Raw genomic sequence first — 24,198 nt, forward strand, 5'->3', positions numbered from 1 at the left:
TTAAAATTTCAGAAATTTTATTGATTTATAGTCCTACTCTATAACCCTACTCTACAATTCTAGTCCACAATCCTACTCTAGAACCCTACTCTATAATCCTAGTTCAGAATCCTACTCTATAACCCTACTCTACAATTCTAGTCCACAATCCTACTCTAGAACCCTACTCTATAATCCTAGTTCAGAATCCTACTCTATAACCCTACTCTACAATCCTAGTCTACAAGCTGACTCTACGCTGGTCCTGATGTTTTCTCCTCCTTCCTCCTCTTCACTGAAATGATCAGCGGCACCAGGCTGGACACAGGCTCAGTTAATGTTACAAGTGGATGCTGCCCAAAAGGGAAAAAAAAGAAATCAACAAAACTCAGTTAACCATGAATTTCCAAGCTCAATGCTTCACAGCCTCAATCAGGATTCCTCTGGTTCCCAGACAGACCCAGAAAGGGAACCAATGGGGGCATCTGCACCTCCATCTTCACGTGCAGGACCTTGCCATCACAGGCAAACCTGGCCCAGAATCCCACTCATCCATTGATTCTTCTTTCTACATTTTGATGGGACTTTTGCCCTAGCAGGGCTCTAGAAATGGTGCTTTCTCTGCCAGGCTGAGAGAGCTGGAGTTATTCAGCCTGGAGAAGAACAGGCCCCAGGGAGACTTTCTAGACACTTTCCAAAACTTCAGAGTGGCTTCTGAGGGTGTGCAGGACATCTTTTTGAATAGGTCCAATGACAACAGGACATGGGCTAATATGTTTAAAGAAAAAGGGGATGGGATCAGAAGAAGTCTAAGGAAGAACTTGTTTCCTTGGACAAACAAACAACACTAGCACAGGTTGTCCTAAGAGCTTGTAGGTGCCCTGTCCCTGGAACCATTCCAGGCAGGTGGGAGAGGGCTCTGGACATCCTGATCCCTTTAAAGATGTCCCTGCTCATTGCAGGGCACTTGGACCACATGAGCTTTACAGGTCCCTGCCAGTCCTGCTAGAATTCCTCGCCATTTCCATTTGAACAGAAGGAAGATTGGAGGTGAGGAGGAGGGGGGCACATCTGATGCCTTGGATTTCAGCGGAGGAGGAGCCCATCCCTCAGACACTGTTTCACCTGCAGCCCCTTGGCATTTTACCTGCAGGAGCTCCTCAGCAGACCAGCGCTGTGCCTCGTCTGTCTGCAGGCAGCAGTTCAGGAAGTCATGCAGCAAAAGCGAGAATAGGTTGGGCTGCTGCAGCTTTGGTGTCCCTCTTATGTTTATCAGGAGTTGAGGCTGGAGAAAAAGGAAACACAAGGCTCCACCTGCTTCTTTCCCATCTGCAACTGCTCTCCCAGAGCCCATTGTTTCAGCTCCACTCTGCAGTGGCATTTTTTGCCCTGGCAGAGAGGCAGAGATGACTTTCCTATACCAATAAAAAACTTAAACACCGAGGCAGCCCCAGCTTTTCCAACATCCAGCAGATCTTGCCTTGGCAGCTGATTTTCACTGACTACTTCTCTGGTTAATGAGAACTCCATCACCAAATGCAGCTTTTGCTTCTCTGAGGATTCACACCAGCTTGTGTGAATAGCTTGACAGGCCATTTGGGAGGGGGAATTTGCTCTAGCTATACTATTTCCAAGGATTATTGCACAAAAGGGATCACTGCCATGCTGGTTGGTCCCTCAAGCACAGCTTCCATGAAACAAAAATCATCAAGTTTTTGTTTTACTTCTTGAAAGAAATGCAGAAAGCATTTAAAACAGACAGAAATGACAGTGGGGAGAGGCCTAGGAGTCTGCATGAAAACGCCCACCAGTGCTGGTAGCAATGAAATAGATGCTGACCAAGGAGACTTTGATCCTCTTCAAGCCAGAGGAAAACTTCCTTCACTTTTCCCACAGCAGCAGAGGTCAAAAAGAAGGTTTTATCCTGTCCCTCTGCAGCTGAGCTCAGCTAGTGGGCATGGTGGGGAGTCCTCACTGTCACTAGCGCTGTGCAACCCAGGGATGGCCCTGCTCCTGTGCTAAAGGAACAGCACCGGCGTCAACCGCACCCCTTGGATCCCAGCCCCAGGCACCTGACTGCAGGCTCATCCTCCTGTTCAAGTACCAAGAAACAGCCAGGGCTTTGGCACACAATTCTAACTGCAGCTGGAGAAAAACACATTCTGAACTTATCCAGGCCACCCAGACACATGACAGAACAATGTACAGATGACTTGAAAGCCTGAAAGTTTGGAGGTCCCACAGGATTTGGAAAAGATACTAGAATTTGGACAAAAATGGATGTGCTTTGTTTAATAAAGGAAAAAGCAAGCAGAACTACTTTGATTTTTGTATTTTCTGTTTACTTTTCCTTTTTGTTCTATTATTTTCTTTTTCTTTTTCTTTTCCTTTTCCTGATTTTATTTTTATTCTTAATTTTAAGTTTAATTTTATATATTCCTTTTCCTTTTCCTTCTTTCTCTTTCCTTTTCCCTTCCCTTTTCCCTTCCTCTTCCTCCCCCTTTTCCTTATCCTATTCCTTTTTCTTTTTTTCTCATCCCTTTTCTCTTCTTTTTTTCTTTTTCTTTTCCATTTCCTTTTCTTTATTTTCATTTTTTCTTTTTCTAGAAAATTGAAACCGGGAAGGTCCCAACTCCATCTCAAAGGATATTTATCACACTGCTGAACTCTCCACTGAAAAATTCTTCTACTTAAGAGACAAGCTTCAAGAATTTTCAAATAGCAAAAGAGAAATGTCACAGAGGCCAGCAGGGCTGCAGGCCAAAATGGCACGTTTCTGAACTGGGTACCTGCCACTTGCCTGCTGATGCAACCAAACCTACAGCGGATGCTGATGTGCTGCAGGGACATTTTTAGAAGGGGACCTTGGTGGAAGTAGTGCCAGCAGATGGCAATGGCATTTTCTCCAGTGGCACACAGAACATGGGACAGGTGAGAAAGTCAGCAGGATCAGTGAGTATTTGCACCTTACCGAGACAGGAGTTTCATTCCAGTAAGGAACTTCTCGTTCCACCATTTCGATGCCCACGATTACAAAAGACCATATGTCCATTTTGGGGCCGTACGGGTGACCTGTCACGACTTCAGGCGCCATCAACCCAGAAGTGCCGGCCACGGAGCTCTGTCTCCTCTGCTCAGGGATGAGCTGAGCAGAGAGGCCAAAGTCAGCTGTGGAGAAAACAACACACCATGAAAGGCAGCTCCAATTAGGAAACCAAGCAAAAGCATTGCCCACTCCCAGTCTCAGAATGCACTTTGTCATCTGCTGGAAATCCATTCCTGCTCAATTTCCTCAGGGCTTTAACCAAGGAAATATGGAATTGGCTGCTTCAAAAAATCCCCACCTTTTTTACACTTCCTCCAGCAATGGCCTTTCTTTTTCCGAAGCTTTAGATTGTAGCTCCTTCCCTTTGGATGGGACACAGCAATGCCACTCTTGACTGCTTGTGGTACCTTGTCATACCTCTGTGCACATCACAACTGTGCCTTCAGCTCACAGCAGGGGCCCCTGCACTGCCAGCAGCACCATTTTTGGGGAGCTGGCAGTCACTGAAAGCAGCCCCACACCCCACATCCCTGGGAGGCTGAACCTCACCAAGAATACACTGACCCAGCTTGACAGAGCCGTCCATTCTGAGAAGGATGTTGCAGCTCTTCACATCTCGATGGATCACATGGTTGGAGTGAAGAAAACCCAGTCCTTGCAGGCACTGCGAGAGAAAGCAGAAACAGGGGGGCAAAAATGAGTGATGTGATTTCATCACACAAGCAAGGAAACAGCTGTAAAAATTCCCTTTGCAGGGGAATGGGGAGTAATGGCAGAACACAGTGCCACTGAGAGGAAGAGCCTGCTGCTGCAACAGCAGCAGAGCAGGACCTTTGTCAGGAAAGGCATGGCAGCTTTTGCAACAGCAGCAGCAACTGCTGTTGTAGACTGTCCCCTGCAAACCAGGCAGAGTGACTGCAGCTGCAGTGGGTGTGCTCAGAAGCAAACAGCATTTGGGCTGCACTACTATCCTTTTCTGCTGAGACCTAAAAGAAATTAGTCCCTCTTTTTTTCTTTGCTGTTTGTTTCAAATCCTGCCACCAGCATCTTTGCTTTAGAGGTAAGGAATGTAGTGCAGATAAGCACAAAGTAAGCATTTAGAGAGGCAAGGTGGAGAACAGCAAATCCAAATAGAAGCGACAGAACTAGACTACAGCTGCAGGAGATAAGAGTACAAGGAGTGAGTAGAGTGAGTGCAGGGACACTGGCAGGCAGTTCACTTGAAAGGCTCTTGCTTGCCCATAGCATACCAGCAACACAGAAACCAAGCTTGGCCCATGAAATCACTCCCATTCTGAGCCCCAGTTTCCCAGACAATCTTGCTCAAGCCCTTGGAAGCACAGGTGGGATCCCTGACCTCACGGCTGACAACTGCAATCTCTCCTTCTGACATTTGAGTCTCATTGATGATATCTCTCAGAGTGCCTCCGTCCATGTACTCCATCACCAGCCAAAGGTGCTTCCCCACAAAGTAACTGAAAGAAGGAAACAAGGGTGTGGAGATGAACATGCATGGCTACGTTGCTGTTTGCAAAAGACAACAGTTGATTCTTGTTTCTGGGTGTCTTTGTTACAAGGACAGAATAAAAGGAATAGACATTGCCTCTAGGCTGTGCAGGGTTTGCAGTCTGTGCAGTCTCAAGGAGAATGGCACATGTACAAAAAAGGAGATGTCTTAGATGGCCAGCAAGTGAAAAATGCAGTTTAGTAACAGCCCAGATAAAAAACTGTCACACATGGTATCTCTTTTAATAAGCACCGAGTCTTCCTGGCATTCACAGCAATGGAAAAAGGGCAGCGATGCAAGGGAAATCCTCTCTCTAGGGTGGTTTATCAGCACTTCAAAGGTGCTCCTAAAAACTTGAAAAAGTTAAGCCCCAATCCAATGTGGAGGAAATGAATTTACAGAGTGTTTTGTTCTTAAGATAGGGCTGATCCAGATTTTTTGACAATTTTCAAACTGCATTTGCCAGGGTAGAATAATGCAGACAAAATGCAAAAATCTCTTCCATCCACTGGAGATAGGGTGAGAAATCATAATTAACCAGTAATTAAGAGTTCTTTTTTCCTGCCAGTATCCAAAGTGGGTTTTAATTTTGCATGCATGAAGTATGTAAATAAATATTGGTGGGATAAAACAAGAACCCCTCACCTCTCTAAATAGGTCACCATGTTGGGGTTCCTATTCATTTTCATGACCATGAGTTCATAAGCAATTGCTTCCTTCCTGATCCGTCCTTGAACATTGATTTTCTTTATGGCCACCTAAAATGATATTGAAAATGAGTAACTTTGGAAGATGGCATGGAGCTTCTCACATGGAGTGAGTGATTCTGGAACGGCACAGCCAAGCTGTGCCAAAGCACCTTGTGATTAGACATTGGAGTAATTAGGAAGTGACAATCCAACAGCCCATTGCTCTGCTCCCTTGGGGACAGTTACATGACACCTGACCACTGACACTTTGCCTTGTCCACTTGGTAACAAAGGTGTATCAACTCTCACCCACAAAGCTCTGACCACACTCTCTGCTGCTCTGCCTGGACTTCCAGAGAAGTAATCTGTGCCTTGGTACTCTGTGGATACAGGCAGGCCTTTGGGCTTTTAGGGACACCTTGCAGATCTCTCCCTACGTACAGCTCCCAAGTGGCTAATGAGCTACCAGTAACATTCAGATGTATTTGCTGTCAGCCAGAAATGAGGATTCAGGACTCTGAAGCTGTAGCCCCAAAGAGCAGTGAGATGCTCTAAGTGACATGCTAAACCTTGGTTTTAGCAATTGAGAGCAAGTGGGCACGTCCTTCTCTGCAAGGAACCACTGCCCTCCTTGCCTTCCTACTGGCAGCTGAGAAGGACAAAGACTGTCCCAAGTGCAATTTGCAGGCTGGCACCAGTCTGTGCTTCCTGTGTCTTTGCTGCACAGCTCTACCCAAAGCTCCAGGCACAGATGTCACCCGTAGGGAAAGGCCTTGAGAGCAGCAGAGTCTCCAGGGGCTGTTGACATTTACCTCTCCTCCTGTGGTAATGTCAAGTGCTCTAGAAACCTCTCCAAAAGCCCTAGAAACAAAACAGCAGCAAAGAAAGGAGAAGCCATTTAGATCTTGGAGTGAAAGCCACTCCAGACAGGAGATCTCTGCTGTAAATACCTAAAAGCTGCAGATTGCAGGAGGGGTCTGCCAGAAGGCAGATGATACATTTTCCCCTCCAGTGCATGAGCACTGGGCCTGTTCCTGAAGCGCTGGGCTTTCCTGCCTCAGCTCAAAAAGACAGCTTATTCCTTCATCTCGGCTATCAGTTTCCAAACTGGGCAGTTCTAATCCTGAGCACGGAGTATTTCCTTTAGAAAACTCTTGGAAAAAATGCTCCCTGAGAAGTGTCATCTGACAGCTATCATAAGGGGGCAGGTTGCTCTTTCAGGTAAGCAGGGTTCTTCTTCTGTCATTCGTGTGGCAAAATTCTATGATCTTGAGACATATGCAAATGCTAAGGAAATTACCACAGAGCTGTCCCACACTTGACAGACAAGGAGATCTACCAGGTTCTGTTCCTTGCTGCAGGCAAGACCTTGGTTGGCAGCATGGAGATGTCTTTGGCAATGCCCTCTGAGCACACTTACAAATTCTGGCCAGTACTGAGAGATGGGGCAGACTAACCCTGGTGTCTAAACACGTTTGCAGCTTGTCTGACTTCCCACTTGATGGATATTCCACCAGCGAAACACCTGGCCCAAGGCTGTGTAGAAGTATCTGTGGACTCACCCGCTGCCGAGATTTTCCAGTTCAGTGTATTTTCGTATGGGATTTTCCACATTCACCATTCTCCCTGAGGGAAACAAAATGCAGGATTCTCACTTTCAAGCAGAAATTCCAATTTCCAGGAGATAAGAAAGCCCCACTGTCTGGGACTCTGAACCCTTTGTGGTCAGCTGGGCAGCAACCACAACAACAAGAGCAAGAGCAACAAGGCAGGCAGTTCTGCAGTCCAAATGGCCAGCAGAGAGACTGGTTCTGTCCAGTCCTTTGAAGACTTCTCTTGTCAGGAAATAAAGCCCAGGGAGATGCATTGCCAGGAGAGGAGGGCATCATCTCCAACTTGTAGCCATTTGCCAACAGAATGAATGGCTTTCCATCTGTAAAGCAGAGCAGCTGATGCTGTGACCCATTCCAAGGGGGCTTTCAGCATCAGGACACTCACCCTGTATGAGCAGGCTGAGCTCCAAGACGCCCTTGCCCATGGCCCATGGGAAGAACCCCAGTGCTTCCCTTCACCCTGACAGCGCGGATCAGTGGCTGCCATTGGACTCGGCCTCTCAGCACCGCACACGTTCCCCCCACCTTCCCAAGTGGGCACAGCGGGCAAGGGCAGCGAGGACAGCAGTGCTGCTCAGGCGCCGCTGTGACATGCACAGCTGCCCAGAGGAGATGCTGTCCCTCTCGGGAGTCCAGGCCGTGCCGTGCAGAAGCCGGCCCAGACAAGGGGCTGCTGCCTCGGGCCAGCTCGGCTCTGCAGCGGCCGGCTGGGCAGCAGCGCCACTCTCCCAGCTAAGGAAGGCTCCAGCCCCTTCAGTCACAGCAGCCCTCAGGGCCAGGGCACACAGCAAGGCTGCCAAAGGCCAAGCATGAGCACTGACAAGCCATGGCCACAAGCCACAGCCAGCCTGAGCCCCTGACAAGCTGCTGCCCCCATTCAGGACACAACGGGATTGGCTTTGGCATCAGACACACCGAGGTGTGGATCAATGCCCTTTTTTGTCTCAACAGGTGAAAGTACACACAGAATCAACTGGGATCTTTTCTCAGCCCCAACAGGTCTTTATGGGAGGGCACAACACTGGCAGCTCTTATGGGCAAGAAGCAGATTAAATGGGTTGTGCTGCAGAATCACAGAGGGCTTGATGTGTTTTCCTAGAGACTGATCTGAGCAGGGGTTGGGCCAATGGGTAGAACTCAAGCAACTGCTCCAGCAACAATTCCTGCTTCTTTCTTCAGTAGAAAGGGAAGCCAGGTAAACTTTAACCAGTCCAGGCTGCCCTCAGGGACAGCAGGAACATGCAGAGTGCTCTCTCCCTGCCTCGAAGCAGAGCACTTCCTGTGGAGAGACCTAAATGTCCCTGTGACACCAAACTGAGGAGGAACATTTGGTACAGCTAAGTCTGGCACGTGCACACAATTCACTGTCCCTCAGACAAGAAATAAACTAGATGTACTCAGTAGCTCCAGGAAATCCTCCTGTGGCTGAGCAGCATCTGTGTCAGTGCTGGAGATGAAGAAATTGCACAGGCTCCACTTCTCAGGGAGGGGAACCAAGGCTCCTTGGTAGCTCTAAGAGTAGAAATGAGTTGGTGTCAGAAAAGTGAATGGCAGAGATTACCCCGAGTACCCTTTTCAAATTCAAGCCCGTAAGAAGTTGCTCTTAGCCACATGCCAAGCTCATAAACTGGATTTTTTTGGACACCTGCTTCTGAAACCAAATGGTCAAAACCAGAGGTTGTTTTATTTGAGTTCATAGACACCTTCATATCCTATTTTCATGGATTTTCTGAAGGATGACTGCAACAATGACCATTCCATTTCCTCCCAAGGATCCCTTTCCCCCTCCAAAGACTGCAGACACATTTGCAGATCCTTGTCCAAATGTTGTACCTCCTCAAAATGAGTCCACTTTTCCTCCATCTTTGACACACTCCCAACCTTCAGCATCTCTGCTTGGGACAGTTGCTGTGCCTCATGTCGACCTTGGGGCTCCTCATCACCAGTCATTTGCTGGAAGCCTTCCCAGGCTGCCAGGTGAGATGTCAACATTTCCACCTCAAGTCAAACAGAACAAAGCAGTCAGAGACTACAGCTTGTCCCTTTCTGCCAAGGCTCATTGACTGGGAGGAAAGGGAGAGAGCTGGAGAGGAGCAGATTCCCCAAGGGATGCAGACAGCTTGTGGCTTGTGTTCAACATCTATCTGGGTGACTGTGTTCACTTGCAAAAACACCTGAAGAAACAAGGAGAGCAGGAAGAGGCCAGCGGGAATGCACTCAGATGAGTGCTGGCAAAAGGGGAAAGCGACTTGTGCCACTGTCCAGAGCAGTAGCTGGGATTCAGCACACCAGGAAGTTTCCTTCAAAGCAGCTGGGATAGACACTACAGCAGGATGGCACTGAGAGGCATCACCCCAGCTCCCTGCTGCTCTGCAGAGGAAAGGCAAGAGGGGCTGAAACCACCAGACTGCAGTGACTGCAGTGGCTATCGCTGTTTCACTCACTTGTTTATGTAGAAAATTCTTCTCCTGAATCAGGTGATTGATTTCCTCTTCCACCATCTTCATTTCTTCCTCCAGCCTCTTCTCCCTTTCCTTGATCCTAGCCCGAATATCCTGCATCTCTGCCTGGAGATTTTCCTTGCTGTCCTCTAAAACACATGAGAGAGACAGCTTGATGAGTGGAGTGGCTGCCACTCTATCACTCACCTTGTTTTGTAGATCTCTTCTCTGATGATAGAGTGTCATCTCCTCTTGAATGTTCCTCATGTCTTCCTGGTGCCTCCTCTTCACCGCCACGATGGCACTCTGAGCTTCAGGCAGCTCTGCTTGTGGCTCTGCCTTGATATTCTGAACACACAAATGGAGAACAAGTGACTGGGAGCTGCCATCAGGCTCAGCTTTTCCCTCTTTCAGCCTCAAAATCACACTCATTCAGTCACTTCTTTCTGCCTACTTAACCACCTCTGCTTCCACTGTAACCCTCCTGTCCCAGAGCTGATCTCTGCAGATTACAAGGCTCTGTGCTTTCAGTGCTTCTAGGACTCCTGGCCTCCTCAGTCCCAAGAGCTGTGTTTTATGCCCCTCTTCCTGCCCTGCACTCTGTCACCTGCTGAGCCAGGCTTACCTGGCCATTCTCCAGTGCCTCTTCCACCTGCTGCCCAAGCTGCTCTTCCTGCTCTCGGGCCGGAAACAGCTCTCCCTCAGTCTGGCATGGCATCTCTGACAAATCAATCTGCTCCTGCTCTTTCTCCAGAACAACCTGCACAGAAAGCAAGAGAACATGGCCTTCAACTCCCCACACAACATTTGTGGGCCAAGACTCAAACACTGATGGGCTCACACGTTCCCAAAGCACTGTGCTGCTGCTCTCCTGGCTTGTTCTCTGCCCATGGGGAGACCCAGATTCCATAGTGACACTGGCAGTACAATCAGGGTCCAGCTGGGTCTGAATCCCCAACAGACTCTTGCGCAGCTGACAGGAAATGTGTGCCATTTCTCAAGGGTCTGCTGAGGGCCTCCCTCCCCTTCTGCTCTGTCCTCTTTGTCTTTCCATAGTCACTCACACTCAGCCCTGTCCCACAGCTCCATCCTGGCTCTGCAGGTGGCTTCCTGTGTGATTTCATCCCTTGTGAGAGACACTTGTGGACTTCATGTTCTCTTCAGGCCTGCACAACCATTCCTGCCTTTCTGACATCTACACTCTTGTTAGAAATCCTGCTCTGTCAGGAGATAAGGATGTGTGCAATTTGATCCTGATGGAGGTCAGGGAGCCCCTATGGCCACCTGAGTATATGGAAGAGGACCAAGGTGTTTATCCTCCCTCTTTTGTCAGCTGAGAATTCTGAGCGGCACTAACAGAGATCCTCCAAAGGCCCCATCAACAAATGAATTGACACACCCCGAGGGATGCCAATGAAGGAAACCATGTGTCATGTAATCCATGTATGACCAAAGTCTCCAAACTCCACCTAGAGCTTGAGATTGTTCCACTCCCTTAGGACATGCAGCAATTTGTTGCATAAAAAGAAGGTTTCACAGCAGAAGAGAGTGGAGGAGGAAAAGAGCTGTGAGGGAAAAAAACAACCCTCTCTGTAGGGGGAATCATCTTTGCCTGCTCTGGATCAGTCAATGGAACCTGTCTCTCCTCCTGTCCTCAAAGGGATGCCTTTAGGTGACCTTTATACCACCAACTGCTTTGCAGCAGAGATGGGAAAATTCAAATGGAATATTTGCTATCTATCAAATAGATGATAGATAGGGAGATAGATAGATAGATAGATAGATAGATAGATAGATAGATAGATAGACAGCTAGATCTCACTATTATAAACTCTTTTACTATATTTTCTATCCCTACACACATCAACACTCGGTAGCCAGTGCCCCCATCAGCAGCAGTGTTGAACTTGCTCTCCTGTTGCTTCTATAAATCACACTCTTGGGGAATCTGGATTGTGTCGGTGCTTTGCTGTCAGACGCAGAGCACTGCTCTGGGAACTGCAGTCTTTGTGCATCTGTGCTCAGACAAGTTCTTCTCTTGGACTCAAGCACACTGATGGTGCTGAAGTGGCTGCAATCAGAAATGAAGCCCAGCCCCTCCCAGCATCTCTGATCTCTCAGCACCAGCTGGAATGCAAGGCCATTGATTTCCTGCCCAATTCCCAAACACAACACCTATTGATCAACCATGGGCTGCCAAAAGGCATGGGCACTGTCCACCTGAAAGTGATGTGCAAGCCCTGCTGTCTGGCCTGGCACCAGAACAGCTCCTTCTGCCCCAACATCCCCACTCCAAACTATGTGTTCTCCTGCAAAAATACTGCATTTTCCAGAACTGCCATCTTCCAAATTCAAATTCTAACAGAGTTTCTTCCAGTGCTGCAAGTGGGCAGGAAGGGCTGAGCCAAAGCACCTTTAATGGCTGCAGAAGGAGAAATTACACAGAGTCCTTTTTACAATCAAACCAATAGACAAATAAACAAAGCAAAAGATGAAATTGTCACCCACTCCAGGGTCTAATCTTCTTGGCTGCAGGGAGGGGATGTTTGGCAGGAAAGTGACCCAAGTGGTGAGCACTGTCATGTAGGGATTGATGGAAGTCTGCTTGAAGCAGACTTGAAGCACCACGGTGCTGCCCAGCACAGGGGGACGCTCAGTGCCCTGCTCCTGCTGCCCCACTCTTGCTGACACGTGGCCAGCATGCCCCAGGCCTTCTTGGCCACCTGGGCCCAAGCTGGCTCACGTTCAGCTGCTGTTGAGCGACACCCCTGGGTGCTTTGTCCCAGGCAGCTGCTCAGGCACCACGTTACACATTTGACTTTAAAGACACCATCCAGAATTTGGAGATGCCTTTCCTGTTCTTAGCAACACAAGACAGCACTCAAGGACTTGCGGCTTTATCCCAGCCTCCAGGCTCCAGGGGAGTTTTCAAAGCTGCAGACTTCAGAAAGAAAAGTCTCAACAGACATATGGAGTCTCTGGTTTTGCCTCAGAAGAAGGATTCAGGACAGTGCAATTTGTGTCTTCTGCCACAAGAGAAGAGTGGCCCCACATGGATTCATGGACCACAAAATCATCTCTTTGCAGCTTATCAAAAGCCAGAAGAGACGTGGGCTCAGAGCACCTGTCAGCTCTGCTACTGACTGCTCTGCCTGAAGAGGCAGAACAACAACCCAGCAACAAAGGCACCAAAATCCCTGATTTCAGTCAGAAATTCCACATCCCCAGTGTGTCTCTGAAATACTCCCAGGTAAGCACACCCAAGAAGGCCATGGAGACAAACCAGCCCAAAGCACTTGTGTGGTCAGAGCCACATCTTTTGTGCCTGCAGCTACTTGGCCAGTCTGTAGGGCACAGGACTCTCCAGACCATAGTGTCCTCTCCAGAATGTGACATGGCTGAGCAGAGTATCTTTGAAATGCTCCCTCCTCTGGGCACAGGGAGCCTTCATGCTTCAGGCTGGCCCCTCTCAGAATCCCAGCAATTGGGGGCCTAAACATGACAGATCAAAAGTCATTTTTCAGCTGCCATTGCCTGGGGTGACTTGCTAAGTGCTGGCACGACTCCTGCACTCGGCAGCCTCAGCTACCAACAGCAAGTGCTGGCTGCTCAGGAACTTGCAGCTGTGCCTTGCACTAAAGACAACACCAGCCAGAAGTGGCACTTACAGTCTCCGAATGTTCAGGCTGGGGTGTGACCACTGCTAGAGGCTCGTGGTCATTTTGCTCCTCTTTGGCCTCTTCTCCAGGAGCAGAGGGAGCCAGAGAAGAGTCTGCTGTTGGTTCTGGGCTCTGTGCACAGATACTAGTGTTAGGGACAGGCAGCTACCTATCATTTATAACCTTACTTCTATTCTGCTCTATTTCTACAACCAGCTCGACTAAAGACAAATCATCCACTTTGATAGCAATGGGATTCTAAGTCACTCCAACTAAATGAAAATGGCTTAATTCAACTGGACTGCAAATTGTCTGAATTAGATCTCCCACCCTGGCTACTATCAAGAAGCAGTGCTCTCTCTGCAAAACTGGTCTTCTGGTTCTTTTAACGCACTGAAGTGGAAAATGAGGAAATAGGCAGCAATGCCTTTGCTATCACTGCTGCAGACATGAAAATGGATTTCCTTTCAGCCTACTCAGCTGGCCACCTACACTCTGCTGCCACAGGCCAAGATCCCAGCTTGCTCCACAATTCCCAAGCAGCAGGAACATCAAAGGTTCCTTTCTCACTCACCTCAGATTCGGCACCTCTGAACACACGCCTCAGGTGACCTGCAGTGAGCAAGGGAAAATGAACGCAATGGGGTGAGAAAACTGCCTGGGCTGCTGAATCCCATAGAATAAGTGAACCCAAATACCAAGAGGGTATTTTCCTCTAACAGCATCCCTCAGGGGACACCATTCTTTCACACATCCAACAAGGAACTGGGCAATATTCTTGCTTGTGCCTACACTTTGGCCTCTTTTGCCATTAAGTGAACACAAAGTTTATCAAGAACATGCAAAGTGTTCTTTAACACTCAATGCTCGAGTCTTGTCCAACAGATAAAGTAGCTTTTGCTCTTTTCCCTTTCAGATACTTTTTTAAAAGATAAGTTGCATGCAGTAATTCTCATTAACTTGCTGAAAACATTGGCCCAGAAAATCTTCCCCCAAATCCCCCTGAGCTGTGGCAGTTCTACTGTGCAGCACAGCAACAGCAGCTCCAGCGTTCAGAAGCACACACTCGCTGCTTTGGAGTTTGCACTTCATTGCAAAAGGTATTGCTATTCTAGCACTCAGAAAAGGGTGAACTTAGTCAAATCCTTTCATGACAAAACTGAGAACAAAAGAAGCTTTCCCTCATTTGTGGGGAGAACCACAAAGTCTTAAGAAGGCCTTCTGAGAAGGTCTCTGCATTTTCAAAGCTATCCTGCTTGAGCCAGCAAACTGAGGAAAGGACAGACTCTGCTGCCACAGACTCTCCTGTGCAGGGAATGGAACCCTTGCAAATGCTGCCTGCAGACCCCTGGCTACAGGCATCCCGTTTTTGCTAAACTTGTTGACAGGAGCTTTAGCAAAGCAGTGGCATCCTAATGGTCCTTCTGTTTCAAAATCAATCCAGGCACTAAGAAAAAGCAGGAAGACCTACAAAAGCCAAGTTAGGTTACACCCAGGGAAAACCTCTACTTACATGCCAGGTTTGTCAGGTAATAGCCGGAATAAATAAAGCCGTAAACAGTGCAAACTGCAGCAGCGAGTGGCTCCATCATTGGAGCACTGCTGTGGCAGTTTGCAGACACTGCTCCAACTCAAGAAGAACAAGGCTCTTGTCAGTGTGCAGCTGCCCACTGACAAACGCCTCAAGCAGGAGGATGCTCCTGCACTGAGCAAGCCCAAGAGCTGCTCTGACACTGAGGCCTTCCGTGCTCCAAGGCAACCTTCTGATGTCTCCATGACAATGTGGCAACCATGCCCTGACATCACAAAGCAAGTGTTCTGCATTGGAATTTATGCAAATTTATGCAAAGCAACCCAACCTCCCCTACAGCAAACACCAAATAGCCTGGGAAGTTCTCCTCTGTCACAAAGCTGCACAAAGTCCCCTGGTGAAACAAACCCTGTTGTTCAAGGGATCCAAGAGTAAAAGCAAGAGTGGCCCAAGCACCTACAGCCTGTTCCCCAACTGAGCACTCACATGGGACCAAAGACAAGGCAACCAGACCAAGAGAATGGCCCAAAGCATTGCACAGAACCAGGAAAGAAAGCACTGTTGCCATAACAGCTGAAATAATTCTTAACAAATCTCTCCACATATTTCCATATTTATTGGACATGCCCAGGGCTCCTGTGTACATATATCTCTGCCTTTATTCCCATTTGGAAGCAGTTGAACTGGCAGGATCTGCTCACCACCAGCAGCAGCTGCTGCTCCAAGCTGGGAACATGAGTGGCAGTGCTGATTTCCAGAGCCTTCTGTCCCCCAGTGAAGCCAAGGCAGGAGCAGGTTGAAAAGTGCTGGCGCTGCTGCTGCTGCTGCTGCTGCTGCTCAGTGCCAGAGAGCTCTGGCTGGGCAGGGCACGGTGCCCACTGTGCTGTAGGCTCTTTCTCCTGCCAGATCAGGACACACCTGGGAACAAGTGATAATGACTTCTGGGAAAAACAAAGGGTTTTTGGGAGCTAATTACTCTGCACACACTCGGGGCACCTGCAGTACAGAGCTTTGACCTTCAAAAAACATAAACCAGAGAGAAACAGCTGGAAAATGTTTCATTTTTACCATTTTCATTTTCTGACAGATTTAAATCACAACTCAGAATTTATTGACATGAGAGTAGGGGTATCCTGAGGCTCTCTGCTAGTCATTGTCATAGGTTCAGTGCCAGGGTCTTCATTTCTTCATGCAGGAACAGGAATAACACAGCACCAATAGGAGGATCAGATCATTTGTTTATTCTCTAAGCTTGGTTACTTTTATACTGTATATAGATCTATTCATACAAGTATCTCCTGTAGAACTGGCTGCACACATCCTTGTAAGCATTTGTATTGGATAATTACATTTGTGTATATGGGACCACAACTTGTGTGTTCAACTTCTCTATCTCTCATCTCCTTTGGCCCTTCCTTTGTGTTCTTTTGCTGACCACAACTGTTTCTTCCCTGTCTGATAACCTTGCCCACGTTCTTAACTCTTTCTCTTTATGGTCAAATTTGTTCTAATGCAGCTCAGGGTCCTACATCTCCCCTTCTTTTCTTTAAAATTGGAGGAATTAAATGGTGCAACATTTGTTGAAGGCATTGTAACAAACAAGGAAGAAGCAGCAGAAAGCTTAGAAATACAATCAGTAACATTACTGCCCTCTTGACCAAGGTCTGCCACCAACCCCTTAAACCCAAACTAGGAAGAAAAAGGATCATGTCATTCTCTGATATGCTTCATGTTTTCATGTAGTCCTGCCATTTGTTTATCAATATTTTGGGAGTGCTCAGATAAGTTAAAACAACACATTCCTTCAAAATCTTCACATCCATGTCCATGTGCTAATAACAAAAAATCTATAGCTGCGCAATTCTGCATGGGTGTCATGCCGAATACTATCAACATCAGTCAGCAACTCACTCAACACTTTCTTAGTCAAATGCAACTGTTTGTCTCCCCAACAGGCAAGATGAGCTTTATTTTTCACATTCCTGGCAGCCATTCCCTCTGGTAAATGGAAAGATGTTGCAATGACAGTCACCAATGATGGTAATTGCACATTGGCATTACAAGTCTCATCAAAATTCAAATGGATCGATGTGATCTTTGATGATGACTTTGACTGGCATTCAATAAATTCCTCATGTGGGGGGCAAATAATTTTAGTGGACCAAGAGAGCATGGTCCACCAACAGGTCATCTTGGAATACCAGGCTGTAGAGGAATGGCTGGAGAGCAAAGGTCATATTCCCATGCAGCAGTTAGCTGGGAAAGAGTTAGACAATGGAGTACAGTTGGTGTGAGATGTTGCAAAAGTCAGGAAGGCCTTAGTGATAACTGTTAACTGAGAACAGGATGCTGTGATCAGAAGAATGTGAATTCAGCATAGCTGAGCGATCACAGGAATGTAGAATTAGGTGGAGTTGACCTTAAATGAAATATCCAATAATGAGCTTGCTTTTGCACTATGTATGAGCCAAATTATTGATGCTATATAAGTGGTTATAGAGTTACCAATAAATGAGATTTGCTGATCATTCATATTGAGTGCTGCATTTTCTCCCGCCAAACTCTTCAAATGGCGCCCGAACAACAGGGACCTGAGACCCTTGGAACCTTTGGAATCTTTGGGACTTTAAAAAGTAGTCGGAGTCGGCCAAGTGAGTGGTGACAGGGGACGGGTCCTCCGTAGCAAGGACGGCGAAAAGCAACAGCTGTGCTGCATTCCAGGCAACCTCGGAGGAGGGTTCTGATCACACAGTAGGGTTGCCGTGCCCAGGCGACCTTAGAGGAGAGTCCTGCCGTAATGTGCTGCCGAAACCTTGTAGGGCTGCAACAGCGCTGACAGTAAGATGGAAAGGCAAGCAGGATATGATTTATTTACCTGCTTTTTAAAAAACGACTGGTTAAAAACTTTGATTTGCGCAAGGAGCTTCCTGAACTTCTTGCTTATGTGTATGCTCAGGGTTGTTTTCAGAATCCCCATACAGTCCATGAATTGAGTGGCGAAAGTTTGGAGAAAAATTGTGGGAAGCTACTTTAGATGATGATAAAACTGCTAAAAAATCGGGAAAGCTGTGGCGGACAGTTCATAATGTTCTTTTGCAGTATCAGGCTGAACAGGCAGCTGCCACAAAGGCATCTGCAGCTATGTCAAAAAATAAATTATTAGAGGGAATTAATGAATGTCCATTGCCACCCGCCACGAACAGAGTAATCTTAACCCCCCTCACGCAGTCACTGACCTCTGCTTCAGCTGCTAATTCTTTTGTGTCATCTCAAATTCCTTCACCTACTAACCTTGATTCTGGAACAGAGCCTTCGGCACCGTTACCATCCTCTCCTATGGGAAATAAATCTGTCCCTGGGGTAGGACGTGAGTTAGGTGAGACTGTTGCACGGGAAAGAAGGGAGACATGGGCTACGTTGGCATGGAATGTTTTGCAAGAAGGAGATCAGGAAATGACAGATGCTGTATTGGAAGTAGTATGTCCCGTAACCTTTGCACCGATGCAAGGGGGAGGAATACAAGCTCAAATTACAGCTTTAGATTGGAAGTGGTTATCACAGTTGCGATCTGCAGTCAGTCAGTTTGGAGTGACCAGTGAACCGGTTAGACAGATGATTGATTATTTGTGAGGTACACAGATTTTGTTGCCTGCAGATTGTAGGAGCATTATGAAGTTGATTCTTACTAAGCATCAGCAGTTGTTGTTTAATGCGCACTGGCAAGCTTATTGTCAAGAAAGTGTAAATGTGCAAAGGCAGGCAGGTGATCCACTGCATGGGTTAACTTTGGAAGAACTTCTGGGATTAGGAGCATATAGTCAAGTGGAGGCACAAGCTGTTTTGGGACCAGATAAATTGAAAGAAGGAATGTGATTGGCACGAGCTGCGTTTGATCGGATTAAGGAGCCAGGAGGAATTCCATCTTATATGGGTATTAAACAGGGGCAAGATGAGTCATTTGGAGCATTTATTGATAAAGCGGCTACAGCTATAGAACGGGCAGGTGTTCCTGAATATATGAGGGGAGTATTATTAAAACAATGTGCCTTACAAAATTGTAATCCAATTGTAATCCAACCAAGTCAATTTTAAATTCCCTAAGTGCTAATTGGACTATTGAGGAGGCATTAGAGAGAATGTCTAATATACCAGTGGGTTCACAGGCAATGTTAGTCCAAGCAATTAAAGAACTCGGGCAAGGGTTAGAAAAGCAGGCTGCATCTACTCAGAGTCAGGTTTTAGAAGCTTTAGAAAAGCAGGCTCTGCATCTACTCAGAGTCAGGTTTTAGCAGCTCTTGCACCCTTACAAGTGGCTACAACTAACAATGGCAGGATTCCAGTTTCTCGATTCAAATGTTTTCGCTGTGGCAACCTTGGACATATTCAAAAGGAATGTACTGTATCGTCTATTTGGTGCAATCAGTGTCGGTCCAATACCCACGCTGATAATGTCTACCACCGGAGATCAGGAAACGGGAAAGCCAGCGTGAGAAGCCGCCGTCCCAGGACACAAATAGCAGCTGCTGGAACATCAGTGCAACTTCCCTCCAGCCTGCCACAGCAGGGAGCCTCGGTCTGGACCTGGCAGCCTCAGTGACTGTGGATTTATCGACATCACAGCCCTACAAGATTCCCATGGGAATTATTGGACCACTGATAATAAATGGAAAAGCTATGGGTGCAATAGTGTTGGGGTGTTCATCTGCTAGTCTTATGGGACTATTTATTTTACCTGAAGTAATTGATGTGGACTATTTTGGTGAAATATATATCGTGGCATATACACTGGCACCACCAACTAGAATTGATAAAGGACAGCAAATTGCACAATTGGTGCCGCTGCCACAATATACCCATCAGTTGACACCACTGAAAAATCAATCACGGGGTACGGGTGGATTTGGTTCTACAGGAGGAATTACATTGCTTACTCTGGACTTAAACACTCGAGCCAAGCGAACAGTTGTTCTCAATTATAACAGAGAATCCCACCACTTAGAAGGACTATTAGATAGTGGGGCGGACTCAAGTATTGTTGCTCCACAATATTGGCCCCAGGAATGGCCTTTGTTGCCTAGTATGGTTCCTGTTACAGGGGTGGGAGGCTTAACTCTGGCAAAAAGGTCTCCACAAATCCAGATTCAATTAGATGGGAAGGTCATCAATTCTGTTTTGTGAAATGGAAATGCTAGGGCAGACCAATTGGTTTCATTGACACAAAATAGTTCCATTACCAGACAAAGTTCAATGTCTAATTGGACGAGATATTCTGTCACAACTTGGTGTTATTTTGACCAATGAACACCCTTTAGAATAGAGGCCATTGTTTGGACTTTCCCACTCCCACTTAAATGGATAATTCAGGAACCAGTATGGGTTGAACAGTGGCCTTTAAAAAGGGAAAGTCTGCAACTAGCTCATCAATTAGTGCTGGAACAATATCAACAAGGATATTTAAAACTGTCAGCAAGTCCTTGGAATACTCCTATTTTTGTTATAAAAAAGAAATCTGGGAAATATCAATTGCTGCACGACTTACGTGCAGTAAATGAACAAATGGAGCCAATGGGGGCACTACAACCTGGTTTGCCCAATCCTGCAATGTTACCAAAAGATTGGCCCTTGTTAATAACTGATTTAAAGGACTGCTTTTCACTATCTCATTGCATGAACAGGATACTTGCAGATTTGCTTTTACTTTGCCATCATTAAATTGAGCAGAACCAGACACTATATGGATGATATTCTTTTTGTTCAGTCACAACCTTTTGCAGATAAACAAGTTAAGGACATTCAAACACAACTACTTCAGAATGGACTGGTTGTTGCACCTGAGAAAATACAGCAGTCATCCCCATGGAAATATCTCGGGTGGACTTTAACTGAGCAGTATGTTGCCCCTCAGAAACTGTCATTGAACATGTCACTTCATACTGCTCATGATGCTCAGCGATTGCTAGGAGATTTGCAATGGCTTAAACCTGTTGTAGGTATTCCTAATGAACTTTTACAATACTTACGACCTTTGTTAAAATGTACTGATCCTACAGCACCTATACAGGTCACCAGTGAACAACAAGAAACTCTCAATAAAATAATGGACTGTATCCAGACAGGTGTTGTTCATAGGCGAGATCCAGACTTGGACATTAACCTTACTGTATGGTTTGGACCTCAACATCTCATCGGTGCCTTAATGCAACAACAAAAGAAAACAGGGGAAATAGGGTATTAGAGTGGTTATTGCCACCACTTCAACAGAGACATACATTAATTCAAAAAACTGAAATTTTGGCAAATTTGATAAAACACGGGCGGAAGCAATTGTGGCAAATTATGGGTGCAGATCCAGCTGTAATTCAGATACCAATAAAAAAGGACACTTTAGACTGGTATTTAATTCACAGCTCCACATTGCAAGAAGCATTCTTGACAACAGCAGTGTAGTCAGTACTGAGGAAGTGCCTCGAATACCACTACGATGGATAGGCCAGCAGAATTGGATTGAAAAGCCCAAACGATCATTTGTGCCATTACCAGTGGCATCAGTTGTGTTCACTGATGCTGGAAAGAAATCTCGTACAGCTGCTGCTACATGGCAAAATTCAGAAGGACAATGGAATCATCACATTATTCCAGCTCAAAAGGAGGACACATTACAAACTCTTGAATTAGTTGCTGTTGTTTGGGTTTTGGTGCAGTTTAAGGGTCCTGTTCATGTGGTAACTGATTTTTTATATGTTGCAGGAGTGAGTGAACGTATTGAAAATGCAGTCATTAAGGAAGTAAAAAACCCTCGTTTATATGAACTGTTTTTGCAACTTCAAAGAGCAGTAAAGTTGAGGACTGCTGCCTTTGCTATTATCCATATTCGTAGCCACAAATGGGATGTGGGTTTAGGAGAAGGAAATGCTAGGGCAGACCAATTGGTTTCATTGACACAAAATAGGCCTGTCCCACCACAGACGTTAGCTAGAGAAGCTCATGCCATCCTTCATCAAAATGCAAAAGGTCTCCATCGGAAGTTTCAGATACCTTTGGCGGAGGCTCGGGCTATTGTCAAAGCTTGTCCTATTTGTAGTTTTCACAATCAAGGCAGTGGATTGGGTCTTGGGGTAAACCCTAGAGGATTACAGGCTAATGATTTGTGGCAAATGGATGTTACTCATGTTGCAGAGTTTGGGAGAGTTAAGTATGTACATGTCACCATTGATACTTATAGTCATTACATCTGGGCTACAGCTCAATCTGGTGAGAAAGCATGGAATGTTGAGTGACATTTAGTAAGTTGTTTTGCAGTCATGAGGGTTCCACGTTCTATCAAAACAGACAATGGGCCTGCTTATTGTAGTAGTAGAATTAAGCAGGTGATGCAATCATGGGGAATCAAACACATAACAGGGATTCCTCATTCCCCCACAGGTCAGGCAATAGTAGAACGAGCTAATGGTACTTTGAAGCAATATCTGAACAAATTTAGAGAGATCAAAGATCCACAAGAAAGATTGTTGCGTTGCTTATTTGTTTTAAATTTTCTGTGTATCTTTGGAAACAACGATTTGCCTGCAGCAATACGTCATAGTGCACCTGAAGCAGAAAAAACTCAAAGTCCAATATGGGTTCGCTACAAAGATCCAAAAACAGGTCTGTGGGGAGGTCCTAGCAAGGTACTATACTGGGGACGTGGTTATCTTTGTGTGTCTACCCCCACAGGGCCTGTCTGGGTGCCGAGCCGATGGACTAAACCTGTTAATCCCAGTGATTTACCTTCAGCTGATCCAGAAAATTTAGCAGATACTTCTCGCTCTCTGCCATCAACATAGAGACGGGATCTGATGAACTCTCACATGAAAATCTTGTGTACAGTACCAAATTGTGAATGCTATCCTTTTGTATGTTACATTTGTAAGGTGTGTAAGGAAAAGTGGTGGACACATTCTAAGTGGGGTCAATCCCCAAAAGGGATTTGTACAGAGTGTTACAACTTTGAAAGAAATTTGACTGAGATTGCATTACAGGAAGGTGTGCAAACAGGACAATTTGAAAAGGGATCTGATAGATGGTGGGAGATTTTTGCTTTTGGGGTAAATCCAGAAAATTATTGTTTTCATCCTAATACCCTGTCGTGGTTTTAAGCCAATAACTAAGAAAATTACTTACTTTTTGCTGTGAGATATGGATTAGAACAAGAGCAAAACAGGCACACAACATAAAAAGGGAAAAAAAGAAAGTTTATTGACAAACCACAATAATAAGAACACCAGAATAAACTTCCAGAAAAAACCTTTCCATCCCCTATCTACCCACTATTCCCTTGTTCACATGACAACAGAGACAAAAGCTCTGGAACTCTGATGGTTAAAACAGTCCCAATTCTTGCTAGTCTTTTCACCAGTTTTTATAGAGAAACAGAAGTTTCTTCCTGTTAATTTATGGAGTTTCTCACAAGAAAACTATTTTTGTTATAGTTTTCTATTGCTCTAATGTTAGCTGCTCAGAGCTGCTATTATTAGAGTTCACTCCTCCCATTTTCACATCACTCTGAAGTATGTATGGGCCATGAGTCTAGAGATAGCATTTTTAAGGATAAGTTATTCAAAGGCAAATAAAGTCTTCTTCATCTGTTTCTGTGAGCTTCACCAGAAAACAGTTTTCTCATTGCCTCTCAAGGCTTCAAATCTCCCAACAGTTTTCTCATTGCCTCTCAAGGCTTTTAATCTCCCAGCACTTCACTATACTATAATTACTCTTTACTCAAATTTACACTTTGAACACTATTCCTCTCTAGATCTTATATCATGAATTAAAGGAGTTCTTTTCAGGACTTCATTGTCCATCTCCATAGTTTTAACAGGGAGATATTTCAGCTTAATTAAAGCATCTTCTTAATTCTCTACCTTTCCTGAAGCTTCTTTTCTTTCCTGTCACTGGTAGTTTATAAAGTCTCTTTTCATGTTGATCTCTCTCTCGCTCTCTGTCTGGATAAAAAGATTAATCCGCAAGTCTCATCTGGGTAATGGAAGAGTTAACATCGTGCCCAGGCTTTTGTAGATGGTTTGGAGATCTCTGCCGAACAGGAGCTGGAGCCGTCTGTGATGGAAAGTTCCTCATGGCTGCTCTGGAGCGTGTAGTCGCTGCTCCAACCCGCTGCAAGTCCAGGGCCTCTCTCTTTCTTCACTCGGCAGTTTCTAGTGAATGTAGTTACAGCAAAACCTGCAGCCGAGCCAGAGATCGGCTCGGCCCAGCCTGGGGAAAACCTTCCCCAGGCCCCCCCCATCTCCCGGCCGGGAGACGGGGCAGGCCCGGCCCCATCCCCGCCCAGCCGCATGGCCTGGGCAGGGACGGGAGGCCTGGAGCTCCGCCACCCTCCACAGCCAGAAAACAAAGAGAACCCAGAGAGCTCTGCTTTTACATTTTAAGGTAGGGTTCTCAAGTTGATCCCACTTTTCAATGGCCTAAACTGCTGTCAATTCCCAGCAATGACCGATAATTGGTCAGGAGAAAAGACTCCAAGCAGTTCCCAGCAACTCCAACTCCCTTAAAGGTAAAGTAACTCCATGACATACCCCTTTACCGTTTATTAATGAAATAACCACAATACATTTTTGTAAGACACTTATACAAGTCAGGTGTGATATCTCAGGGGTAAAAAATAAAAATTGGGAGCAATTCTTAAAACGGCAGTCTCGAGAGAAAGGGTCTTTCCCTGAAAGTTATCCCTGCTGCCGAGAAG

At 46.1% G+C, this 24,198-nt stretch overlaps 1 protein-coding gene across 2 annotated transcripts; it reads right to left on the bottom strand.

The window, feature by feature from the left end:
- On the bottom strand, positions 1 to 14,708 carry LOC111945852 (serine/threonine-protein kinase PAK 3-like). Of its 2 annotated transcripts, XM_086867779.1 has the most exons (15): positions 14,448 to 14,708; positions 13,509 to 13,546; positions 12,944 to 13,066; positions 9,901 to 10,035; positions 9,279 to 9,623; positions 8,668 to 8,832; positions 8,232 to 8,346; positions 6,784 to 6,847; positions 6,034 to 6,082; positions 5,178 to 5,290; positions 4,383 to 4,500; positions 3,590 to 3,689; positions 2,951 to 3,147; positions 1,127 to 1,264; positions 1 to 332 (listed from the first exon to the last, which is right to left on the bottom strand). In XM_086867779.1, exons 1-15 carry the CDS (start codon positions 14,524 to 14,526, stop codon positions 234 to 236), a joined length of 1,878 nt encoding a protein of 625 aa, XP_086723905.1. In that variant the 5' UTR covers positions 14,527 to 14,708; the 3' UTR covers positions 1 to 233. The 2 variants fall into 2 exon arrangements, with proteins under 2 accessions (XP_086723905.1, XP_086723906.1); XM_086867780.1 differs by lacking the exons at positions 1 to 332; positions 1,127 to 1,264 and having other exon boundaries at positions 2,776 to 3,147.
- Between the last annotated feature and the right edge of the window lie 9,490 nt (positions 14,709 to 24,198).

Source organism: Cyanistes caeruleus, chromosome Z (assembly GCF_971803275.1).
Source record: "Cyanistes caeruleus chromosome Z, bCyaCae1.hap1.1, whole genome shotgun sequence".
Lineage (NCBI taxonomy): Eukaryota > Metazoa > Chordata > Aves > Passeriformes > Paridae > Cyanistes > Cyanistes caeruleus.

Bases quoted from the DNA above. Each gene is read 5' to 3' on its own strand.
- LOC111945852 (XM_086867779.1), bottom strand. From the start codon at position 14,526: ATGATGGAGCCACTCGCTGCTGCAGTTTGCACTGTTTACGGCTTTATT. The intron at 13,547-14,447 runs GTAAGTAGAGGT...TGCTCACTGCAG, and splicing joins TTACCTGACAAACCTGGCAT to GTCACCTGAGGCGTGTGTTC. The intron at 9,624-9,900 runs GTAAGCCTGGCT...TTGTGTGTTCAG, and splicing joins AGGCACTGGAGAATGGCCAG to AATATCAAGGCAGAGCCACA.